At 36.1% G+C, this 12,520-nt stretch overlaps 1 protein-coding gene across 1 annotated transcript in view; it reads right to left on the bottom strand.

The window, feature by feature from the left end:
- The window catches only part of SOX30 (SRY (sex determining region Y)-box 30), a 54,297-nt gene that overhangs the window by 39,445 nt on the left and 2,332 nt on the right, over positions 1–12,520 (bottom strand). The window contains exons 3-4 of the mRNA XM_008591995.1: positions 10,913–11,152; positions 9,383–9,562 (exon numbers count right to left, since the gene is read on the bottom strand). Of these exons, the coding sequence (XP_008590217.1) occupies positions 9,383–9,562; positions 10,913–11,152 (420 nt within the window). The remainder of the gene's footprint in view (positions 1–9,382; positions 9,563–10,912; positions 11,153–12,520) is intronic.

The raw sequence follows: 12,520 nt of genomic DNA, 5'->3' as shown, positions 1-12,520 counted from the left end.
ACACATTATAGTCAAACTGGCAAAGCTCCCAGACAAAGAGAGAATTCTAAAAGTAGCAACAGAAATGTGTCAAGCCACCTATCAGGGAGCCCTCATCAGACTAACAGCAGACTTCTCAACAGAAACTCTAAAGGCCAGAAGAAAATGGGATGATATATTGAAAACACCAAAAGAAAAAAACTACCAGCCAAGCATACAAAACCCAAAAATGCTATCCTTCAGAAATGAGAGAGAAATAGTGTATTTTCCAGGCAAACAAAAACTGCAGGAGTTTGCCACCACATGACCAGCCCTGCAAGAAATCTTACAGGTAGTCCTGCATCTGTAATCTGAAAAACAATAACCAGTACCATGAATGCACAAGAAAGAACAAAACTCACTTGAATAGAACAAAAATGCAGATGAGAAAGAGAAAGAAACTAAATTTTACTACTGCAAAAAACTAACAAACATCAAAGACAAACAATAAAAGTGAAGAAAGGAACAGAAGATATTTAAAACATCCGAAAAAAAATCCAAACAAAAATCAATAAAATGCCAAGAGTGAGTAATAACGACCCTAAATATAAATGGATTAAACTCCCTACTCAAAAGACACAGACTGACTGAATGAATTAAAAAGCTAGACCCAACTATACACTGTCTTCAAGAGACTCACCTCACCTGTAAAGACACACACAGACTAAAAGTGAAGGGATAGAAAAAGGTATACTATGCAGATGGAAACTAAAAATGAGCAGGAGTAGCTATTCTTATAATACATAAAACAGACTTAAAAACCAAAAACCATAAAAAAGAGACAAAGGATTCCATTATATAATGATAAAGGCATCTATCCAACAAGAAGATATAATAATCATCAATATCTACACACCCAGCACCACAGCATCCATATATCTAAAGCAAATACTATTAGGTCTAAAGAAAGAGGTAGATCCCAATATGATAATAGCAGGGGACCAAAACCAAACACCCCTCTCTCAGCACTGGACAGATCATCTAGGCAACAAATCAACAGAGAAATACAGGATTTAAACTATACTTTAGACCAACTGAACCTGGCAGATATCTATACAATATTTCATCCAACAACTACAGAATATACATTCTTCTCATTAGCACATGGAACATTCTCCAGGATAGACAATACATTAGGTCACAAATCAAGTCTCAACAAATTTAAAAAACTGAAATCATTTCAAGTATCTTTTCAGACCACAGTGGATTATAACTACAAATCAATGACAAGTGAAACTCTGAAAACTATATAAATACATGGACATTAACCAACATGCTCCTAAATGACCTATGAGTACAAGAAGAAATTAAACAGGAAATCAAAAACTTCTTGAAACTAATGAAAATAAAGACACATCATACCAAAACCAGTGGGATACTGCAAAAGCACTACTAAGAGGGAATTTTATTGCAAAACACTTACATCAAAAGAATAGAAATATTTCAAACAAATAACCTAATGCTACACCTCAAAAAACTAGAAAAACAAGAACAATCCAATCCCAAATCAGTAGATGGAAATAAATAATAAAGATCAGAGCAGAACTAAATGAAATAGGAACCCCCCAAAAGATACAAAAGATCAACGAAACAAAAAGGTTTTTTTTGAGAAGATAAACAAAATAGACAAGCCATTAGCTAGGCTAACTAGAAAAAGAAGACCCAAATAACAAAAATGAGAAATGAAAAAGGAGACATTAAAACCAATCCCACAGAAATATAAAGAAGCATTAGAGACTATTATGAACAACTATGCACCAACAAATTTGAAAACCTGGAGGACACAGATACATTTTTGGATACATACAAACTACCAAAACTGAACCAAGAAGATATAGAAAACCTGAACAGACCAATAACAAGGAAAAGCCCTGGACCAGATGGCTCTACTGCTGAATTCTACCAAACCTTTAAAGAGGAATTAATATCAATTCTCTTCAAACTATTCCAAAAAATTGAAACAGAGGCCATTCTCCCAAACTCATCTTATGAGACAGTACCACCCTGATAACAAAACCAAAGATCCAACAAAAAAAGAAAACTACAGGCCAATATCTCTGATGAACATAGATGTGAAAATCCTCAACAAAATATTAGCAATAAGAATACAACAACACGTCAAAAAAATTATACGCCATGATCAACTGGGATTCATCCCAGGGATGCAAGGATAGTTCAACATGAGCAAGTCAATAAATGTAATATACCACATCAACAAAATCAAGGACAAAATCCATAGGATTATCTCAATAAATGCTGTAGTGGATTGACTTATGTCCTCCACAAAACTCCTTGAAGCTTTAATTGTGTCCCCCAGGTTTTTATGTATTAGAAACTTAGCCTCCACTGTGATTGCTAAGAGGGTGGGAAATGCTATTACAGTAATTGAAAGGTGGAGCCTTGAAGAGGTGATTGGATTGTAGGACCATGCAGTAGTGAATGAACTAAAAATGGTGGTCAGGGGTGTGGTTCTGAGGACTTAAAAGAAGAGGAGAGTCTGTCTGTTTTGCTCTGCTTCCACTATCTTGTAATGTGAAACCCCTGGGTCACTATTGCCATGACCACGTGGACTTTGGACTTCTCAACCTCAGAAACCGTAAGCAATAAATTTCATTTTCTTTATAAATCACCCAGTTCAGTGTACTTTGTTATAAGCATCAAAAACAGACTAATACAGATGCAGAACGAGCATTGGACAAACTTCAACATCCCTTCATGATAAAGACACTTAGCAAATTAGGTATAGAAGGAAAATATCTCTACACAATAAAAGCTATATATGAAAAACCCACTGCCAATATTATTCTGAAAGGTTTTCCTTTAAGAACAGGAACAAGGCAAGGATGCCCACTGATAGAGTTTGGATGTGTTGTCCCCACCAAAACTCATGTGGAAATTTGATCTCCAAAATAGCAGTGTTGGAAACTGATTGGGTCATGGGGGTGGATCCCTCATGAATGGATTAATGCTTGCCCTGGGGGAGGGGGATTAATGAGTGAGTTCTCACTCTATGAGTTCCTGTGAGAGCTTGTTGTTTAAAAGACCCTGGCACCTCCTCTCTCTCTCTTGCTTCCTCTTGCCATGTGATCTGCTTGTGCCTGCCGCTTTCTGCCATGAGTAGAAGCAGCCTGAGACCTGTGCCAGATGCAGCTGTCCCAGAATTGTAAGCCGAATAAATCTCTGTTCTTTATAAATTACCAAGTTTCAGGTATTACTGTTATAGCAACACAAAATGGACTAATACACCCACTCTCACCACTCCTATTTAATACAGTATTGGGAATACTAGCCAGAGCAATCAGGCAAGAGAAAGAAATAAATGGCATCCAAGGCAAGAAACAGAGCATGCCCAGGGTCCTTAGGCAGTAGCTGAGGGCAGCCCCCTCTGCCTGGATGCAGGCAAGAAACACAGCGATCCCAGGGTCCTTAGGCAGGAGCTGAGGGCAGCATCCCCAGGAGCACACCGAAAACATCACTTCCACATGAGTTGCTCAGCACAGCCACTTCCACAGCCACAGCTGCCACAGAAGGCATATGCCACAGGAGTAGCCACAGCTACTATGCAGGTGGCCTGCCAGACATTCAACTACACCAACACAAGGAGTCAACAGTGGAGACTGAAAAAAGAAGAGGACTTCTTTTTCTTCAAAGCCCTCTCTACAATAATAGAAGAACCAACTGATCTACCAGATGACCAGATATCAACGTAGAGATATTAGAAATGAGAAAACCCAAGAAAAAATGACACCACCAAAAGAATACAGTAATTCTCAAATATCAGACCCTACTGAGCAGGAAATCCTTGAAATGACTGAAAAGCAATTCTGAGCAAAATCTTAAGGAAACTCACTGAGATAGGTGAAGACTCAGACAACACAATGAAACAAGAAAAAAAAATCCAGGATATGGAGGAAATTTACAAAGAGATTAGTATCTTAAAAAAGCATGTTAGGGCTGGCCTTGGCTCACTCGGTAGAGTGCCGTGCTGATAACACCAAGGCCACGGGTAGGATCCCATATATAGGGATGGCCGGTTCGCTCACTGGCTGAGCGTGGTGCTGACAACACCAAGCCAAGGGTTGAGATCCCCTTACCGGTCATCTTTTAAAAAAAAGCATGTAGCATTTTCTTTTTTATTTTATTTTATTTTTTTTTTAAAGATGACCGGTAAGGGGATCTTACCCCTTGACTTGGTGTTGTCAGCACCACACTCTCCCAAGTGAGCTAACCAGACATCCCTATACAGGGATCCAAACCCATGGCTGTGGTGTTATCAGCACCACACTCTCCCAAGTGAGCCAGGGGCCAGACCCCAGAATGTAGCATTTTATTTTTTTTATTTTTTTTATTTATTTTTTAAAAAGATGACCGGTAAGGGGATCATAACCCTTGACTTGGTGTTGTCAGCACCACGCTCAGCCAGTGAGCGAACCGGCCATCCCTATATATGGGATCCGAACCCGTGGCCTTGGTGTTATCAGCACCGCACTCTCCCGAGTGAGCCACCGGGCCGGCCCCAGAATGTAGCATTTTAATGTAGGTGTTTACAAGTATAAATTTGCCTCTAAGCACTGCATGAGCCCTGCATCTGATAAATTTTGATATGTTGCACTTTGATTTTTATCTCAAAATATTCTCTAATTTCTCTGTGATGTTTCTTTTTACCCATAGTCTATTTAGGAGAGTGTTGTTTAATTTCCACACATTTGTGAATTTTCTAAATTTCCTTCTGTTATTGTTGTCAGAGAACATATTTTCTATGATCTTGGTCTTTTTAAATGTATTAAGACTTGTTTTGTGGCCAAAAGTAAAAAATAATTTTTTTATAATTAGAAAAAAAAAAAAAAAGAAAAGAAATGAATGGCATCCAGACTGGAAAAGATGAAGTCAAACTGTCCTTGTATGAAGATGACACGATCCTATATATAGAAAAACCTAAAGACTCCACCAAAAAATTATTAGGGTTGATAAATGGTTTCATTAAAATTGCAGGATACAAAGTCAACATGCAAAAATCAGTAGCATTTTTACACCTCAATAATGAACTAGCAGAAAAAGAAATCAAGAAAGCAAGCCCACTTACAATAGTCACCAAAAAAATAAAATACCTAGGAATCAATTTAACCAAGGAAGTGAAAGATCTCTACAGTGAGAATTATAAATCGCAACTGAAAGAAATTAAAGAGGACACAAAAAGATGGAAAGACATTTCATGCTCTTGAATTGGAAAAATTAACATTGTGAAAATGTCTATACTACTCAAAGCAATCTACAGATTCAATGTAATCTCATCAAGATAGCAATGACATTCTTCACAGAAATAGAAAAAGCAATCCTAATATTCATATGGAACAACAAAAGACCCTGAATAGCAAAAGCAATCCTGAGCAAAAAAAGTAAAGCCAGAGACATGACACTACCTGACTTCAAATTATATACTACAAAGCTATAGCATGTTATTGAGGTATAAATCTCACATCAGTTAGACTGGCCAGTATCAAAAAGACAGAGAATAACAAATGTTGGTGAAGATGTGGAGAAAGGGAAACCCTCCTACATTGTTGGTGGGACTGTAAATTAGTGCAGCTATTACAGAAAACAGTATGGAGATTCCTCAAACAACCACAGATAGAACTGCCATACAATCCAGCAATCAGCTGCTAAGTATATACCCAAAGGAATGGAAATCATCATGTCAAAGGGATACCTGCACTCCCATGTTTATTGTAGCTCTACTTACAATAATTAAGAGTTGGAACCAACCTAAATGTCCACTGATGGACAACTGGATAAGGAAAATGTGGTATACATGGACAATGGAATACTACTCTGCCATAAAAAGGGATGAAATTCTGCCATTTGCAGCAACATGAATGAACTTAGAGAAAATTATGTGAAGTGAAATAAGCCAGGTACAGAAAGAGAAATACCATGTCCTCACTCATAAGTGAGAGCTAGAAAAAAAAAAAAAAGAAAGAAAGAAACAACAATCACAATAGATCTTTGAACTTTCAGAAGAAGAGAATGGAACTCAGGCCACCAGAGATAGGAAAAGGGAAGAGGAAGAGAGCGAGAAATTGTTAAAGAACCACAAAAAATGTTTACATTGTGTAAGGATAAAACAAACAAAAATAAATAATTTTTAAAAAGTAATGTTAAAAAAATAGATTTAATAGGAAATGAAAATCTGAAGATGGCTTGGTAAATAACTAATAAAGCCTTAAGGATCAAAACAATAGATATTGGCTAGGGGGAAAAGGCTGATAGGAATAACGAAAATAGAAGAAAATGAAGGTTATCTTACACAATAATGCTGAAATCACAGAAGGAAAAAATGTGCCTAATAATCAGAAAGTTGCTACAGCTAACTAGCCAAATCAAAGAAAACCCAACAAAATCTTGTCCAAGTGTGTAAAACAAATAAGCCCAAGTCAGATGCAAATAAAAATTAGGCAGTCCAAAGGAAAAACTGAAGAAGCCACAGGTGAGAGACCTCAAAGTCAATACTAATTGACTCTAAATACGTTTACAGAAAAAAGAGAATGCATGGAATTATTTAGTCAATACAATATAAAAGATGACTGAAAAAAGAACAGTGAGACTCAACAAACTCCTTCCTACTAAAGATGACCTTAAGATTTCTGAACACCAATTAATTTTCATATTAGTTAGTTAAAAAATATTAGATCAACTACAGTATAATGACAAGTTCAAAGAATGCTTTAAGCCAAATTGACAAAATGGATATAAATAGATCTCAGGTGGCATTCACCTAAGACTTGTAAACTTAAAGATAGAACTGAGAAAATATTAGATAAAGTAGGTACAAATGGCCTCTGCCAGAGCATTCTTGGAAAGTCACCATAACTTCCAGCTATTGGAAATGATGACCTAGAGAACTCTAGTTTGGTAGCCTATTTTCTACACTTGAAAAGGTGGTGAAATCTATATAGTATCATATTAATGCACAAAGCTTGCTAGAAAAAAGAGAGCAAATTGCTTGTGTAAGAGAAAAGGCATACTTCACTACCTTGATATCTTTCTTTCATGGGAATAAAGCAAACACTTTTGAAAACAAAATTACCATGACTTTATATTTAGAATATAAAATTACTTGAAAGAAACAATAAAAAAGGAAGGTATAGGGCTGGCCCAGTGGCGCACTGGAGAGTGCGCCGATTGGGAGCGCGGTGGCGCTCCCGCTGAGGGTTCGGATCCCATGTGGAGACCGGTTCCCGCTCACTGGCTGAACGCGGTGCGGGCGCAACACCGAGGGTTGCGATCCCATTGCCAGTCCCCGGTACGGGCGCGACACCGAGCATTGCGATCCCGTTACCAGTCAGTAAAAAAAGACAAAAAGGAAAAAAAAAAAAAGGAAGGTATAAAAATCAGCATCTGCTGCTGAAAACTATAATACACCAAGAGATTTGTGCTATAATTTGCTCTTAACAGCTTTAAAAATGATTTAGAACATGAAATATATGGTAAAAAATTTCCAAATTTGCAAATGATACTAACTCCTCTAAGTAACATAATGCCAAGCTGATGAGAACAAACTAAAAGAATATATTTCAAAGTTGTATAATTGGGCAGCCACAGTAGCAGATAAATCTCACCACTTATTAAGGTATATATGTGGGAAAATAATTTCCAAATTATGATTATGAGATAATTTTCTCTATTTATCATTTGAGATCCAAGAAAGGAATCTTTGCTGACACTAGATATCACCAGAAATATGGGATACTGTAAAAACGAATAGGAAACAAAAAATCAAAATTATCTTGTCTTACATTTGGTTATTGTTGTATATGGCTCTGAAATGCTACCTATAATCCTGCCTATTATACTTAAATACAATGTCATGGATGCAAGAAGCCTACCAACATTAGAAGAAAATCTTTTAATTTCCAGCCACCCCATATCTTTGTTCATAATGGCATAAAATTAATATTTTGTATAAAATGTCACCTGCTTCAAATAAGTACATGATAAGTCTGTTCCTGGGAAGAGAAAACATACAGCATGTAACAGTGGATAGAAGCAGAACAAAATGAGATGTTGGGAAAAGGGATAAAAAGAAGAAACATGTATTTTGAAAACAGAAATCACAAACAACATAGCAGAACACTAAGGTAAGTGAACAAAGGCATAATTAAGCCTAGGTTGAAATATAGATACTAACAAACAGTGAAGGGTGAGAGTGCCTGACGGTGCTGGGAGAGAACAGGGTTATAGGATCAGGTTTCTGCATCTTTTTTCTTTTTTTTTTTTTTCCTTTTTGTCTTTTTTTACTGACTGGTAACGGGATCGCAACCCTCGGTGTCGCGCTGGTACCAGGGACCGGCAACGGGATCGCAACCCTTGGTGTTGCGCCCGCACCGCGCTCAGCCAGTGAGTGGAACCGGTCTCCACATGGGATCCGAACCCTCAGCGGGAGCGCCACCACACTCCCAAGCGGGGCTCTCTCCAGTGCGCCACCAGGCCGGCCCGAGGTTTCTGCATCTTTCTCTTGAGCCTAGACACCTGTAATGTGACTTTATTGCTATTGATTGCTAAAATGATACATAAAATAAACATTTAAAATGTATAAGATTCTAATAAGTGAATTTCCAGGATATCTAAACCTCTCAGCTCATAGGGATGGTTTTACTGCCAGAAGGATCTGAGTAGGTAGAAACTGGAAAGCAGTAGTTTTAAGACAAATGATAGCAAATAGAGAATTTGTAAATCTGTCCCTAAGAGATGGTTAAAACAGGTTCTGGAAGAACAAACTAATGATGGATAACACTATAACAAGTTATTAAGGTATTAGTTTCTCAATTTTGGTTTCTTAAAGTCAACAGACAGGAATGTTGTAAAGGACTGATAATAGAGGAGAAATTCAAGGAGAGACAATATAATAAACCAAACAAATATTTGGTGGAAAACAGACTACTTCCATTACTTTTCTAGAGCAGCAAAAGAATGGTTTTAACGGATCAGTATAATTACTAAGTTCCAGGACAGGATGCCTCATATTCCATTAGCAAGGCATTCTTATATGCTGATAGTAAAAAGACACTCCTATTTCCTATTGAATTACCTTAGTCATTTCCTGCATTATCTATGGGCTCATACTGATTTGCTTAAAAGGTCAGAGGTTTTACACGGATTATTTGCTACTCTGGCAAACCAAATGCTTTGATGTCTGCTGAAAATTTTCCTTCTCCTATTTAATATTCTCACTTTCCCTCTCTTGATTTTTTCCCTTAATATCATTGTTCTAAATTCTTAAATCTAACAGAAACAAAAGTTCAACTTAAGAGGTAAAATTATTACACAGCTATTAAAAAAATTGTGAAGTATAATAAAACCAACTCACCAACCGGATGAGTGATGGTGTTCTGTAAGCTGGGAATTACCACAGAGTAGGTAGGTGAGCGATAAGGATAAATTGTTGTAGGATTTGTAGAGATGATATTCTGTGTGGTACCAGAAAATACATTGGAAACACTTAGAGGGAAGCGTTTTCGCTTCCCTGGACGAGGCTGATAAACCCAACCTATAGAAGAAGATAAACTATTTTTAATATAAATGTATAGACCCTATTTAGCCTTTAAATAGTTCTTTTCATATTAAAAACTTCAGTTTTTTAAAAAATAAGTTGTCTAAAGTATCTTCTCCAGGTCTGTGATATTATTTCTGTGAATGTCACTTCCACTGTGCATTTTAACATACATAGCTATATTGCTCCTAACTAGTGGCCAATGTTGTAACTCATAGTTGAAAGGAAGAGGAAGGTCAAATGTTTTATATCCAATTACATATATCGAATCTGTAGTAGAACTAACATCAGAGCCACTAAGCTCAAATTCCAAAGCCTTTCCTCTCCTATAGAACAATGCCTCTAGTAAAACATTATTCATCTCCTCCTGTTACCTCACTTTCTGTAAGGTACCATTGTATGTATCTTACAATGCAATAGTCACTAATGACCAGTCACTATTTTTATGCTTAGTTCAGGAAGAGTCACTCTCCTAGACTCGGCAACCTCCAAATCCACAAACAACTCAATTTCCTTCCAAAGTCAGAAGAGTGGAGTTATAGCAATTGCAGCCACGGTATAACTAAAAAGAATCACTGGTTCCCTGTAGTTGCTGCCTCTAATCTTCGCTCCTACAATATTTCTGTTCATATTTCAGAAAAAAATAATTATTTTCCCACCATGCAGACTCATGTTGGACATACACTGTGCATTTTCCCAAGCATAATCTCAATGACCTCACTGCTGGGGAGGAAGCAGACTCATTACAAACTATATCACGATGGGGATAAACCTATCAGTTAGAAGGCAGAACTATGTTTTGATAACCATATAATATTAAAATGGAGCATGGTATTAATTCCTGCATTCTCATTATCTTTAAGTGTGTTACTGCAAATTTTTTTCTGGTGCTCTTATTTTAACACTTCTAATATAGCCTAGGACTCGAGATTTATCTTCATTAAATTTATATCTATACATTTAATCAACACCACAGTAAAACTGTATGTCCCCTGGTTTGTACAAGTTGGTAAATATGAGACCAGATATACTCCTAATCGGTTCCGTTTAAGGAAACTTATGCCCAGTATCAATGCAATCATTACTATAATATTAGCCATTGTTCTCTTTATAGTACATTGGTAAATATGAGACCAGATATACTCCTAATCGGTTCCGTTTAAGGAAACTTATGCCCAGTACCAATGCAATCATTACTATAATATTAGCCATTGTTCTCTTTATAGTACATATGAGATTAGAAAAAATACACATTTTTGTCTTTCAATCTCAACCTAACCTATTCTTTACCTAAATAATTAATTTAAAAGAAATTAGAAAGAGGCTTTGTTCATTTCATTTGATTACCAGGAAATTCCTCTCTGTGCTTTTCTTTAATCTTCTGTGCTTCATCATAATAGGGTTTCTTTTGTTCTTCACTAAGTTTGTTCCACTCTAACCCAAGCTGGACACTGATTTCTGCATTGTTGGCTGCTGGGTTAGCTTTGGCTAGTGCTGGTCGGTGGATCCTTGCCCAAACCATAAACGCATTCATAGGTCGCTTCACATGACCATTTCTGTCCTTACTGAAGGGAGTATCTGGTATTCCTACATGACAAAAATTGAGACTAAATTTATGTGCCACACACACACACACATACACACACAATTTTAAAGTGAAGTGCACCTCCATGTGTATACTTATTTTTAAATATCTGTAGAAAACATACATTTCAAAGAACTGCTGATAATCTAGAGTTCCTTGTAACCTCTGAACTCAGTATTCTAACCTGTAGCTTAAAATGACTCTCCTTTTCCTCAAAGAGAATAACGTTGAAGATACTGTGGAATTAATAATGTTGAAGACACAATAAATTGATGGCTTATTAATTCTTTGAGCTTCATTAATACTTCTAACAATAATTAACATTTAGTTTATTTCCCACTAAAAAAATTCTACCATTGGGGGTAGGAACTATGAATTATTCATGACTGTAATCCCAGCACCAGGTAGGTGTTCCCTAAATGTTTAAAGGAACTCATTTACATGCCACTGTAGTATCCTTTCAAGCAAAAATATTTACAATATGATAATACTATATTAGCTGTATTTCACTATGAAGGTGAAGCTCCTGCCAAGGTAAGTCTCACATCCTGGGAGAAAAATAAGAAAAAAATAATAAAAGTGACTTTTTGAGAGTCACAGAGCCAGCTGAAATTATAATAAACTTGGCTAAATTCGCATGTCCTATAATGCTCATTAAAAATAACTGTCTAAAATAAAACATAACAATAATAAAATAACTGTCTATTAACTTATATTGTTTCCCTTTATTATAGGGTTACTTGATATATAAATATTGTTAAAAACATGCAAAGGATGACATACATAGTACAAAGAAAGTTTTCCCTTTCTTTCCTTTAGAAAATGAAAATAAAGTCGAAAAAGTACCAAAGACAAAAACAAGAGGGTAGGGTGAGGTTAAAGAATCAGTAAAGAAAATCAAAACAAAAACAATAAACATAAAAGTGAATGAAAATATGAATCAAAGATTAATATGACTTTCCAAGACATTCATTAGCTTAGTGTTCTGTCTGAACTAAATCTTAAAGTAAGAATTTGCTATTTGGAAAGACTGGATAGAAATAAAATACCTATTAGTAGTTGTTATTGTGGTAACACTTAAAAACAATGTTTCTAGCTTACTCAATAGTATTTTCATTTTCAATATTTCTATAAGTCCTTAGTTTTTAGAAGAATAAATACCAAAGGGTTACATTTAATCATGCATTGTTTTCTCCTAGAAAAATGTTTACTCTCATTTTTAAAGAAGATAAGTTCTATAATTGATATAAGCTTTCCTGTTTATAATTTTTTTTTCACTAAACACCATTGTTTCTATTTATTTTTTATTTTTTAGAGGGTGGTGTCTGGCCAGATGAACCCTGGACCTTGGTGTTAGTAGACAGTCACAC

Source organism: Galeopterus variegatus, unplaced genomic scaffold (genome assembly GCF_000696425.1).
Source record: "Galeopterus variegatus unplaced genomic scaffold, G_variegatus-3.0.2 Scaffold7481, whole genome shotgun sequence".
NCBI lineage: Eukaryota > Metazoa > Chordata > Mammalia > Dermoptera > Cynocephalidae > Galeopterus > Galeopterus variegatus.
This window is presented reverse-complemented; position numbering and strand designations above follow the sequence as displayed.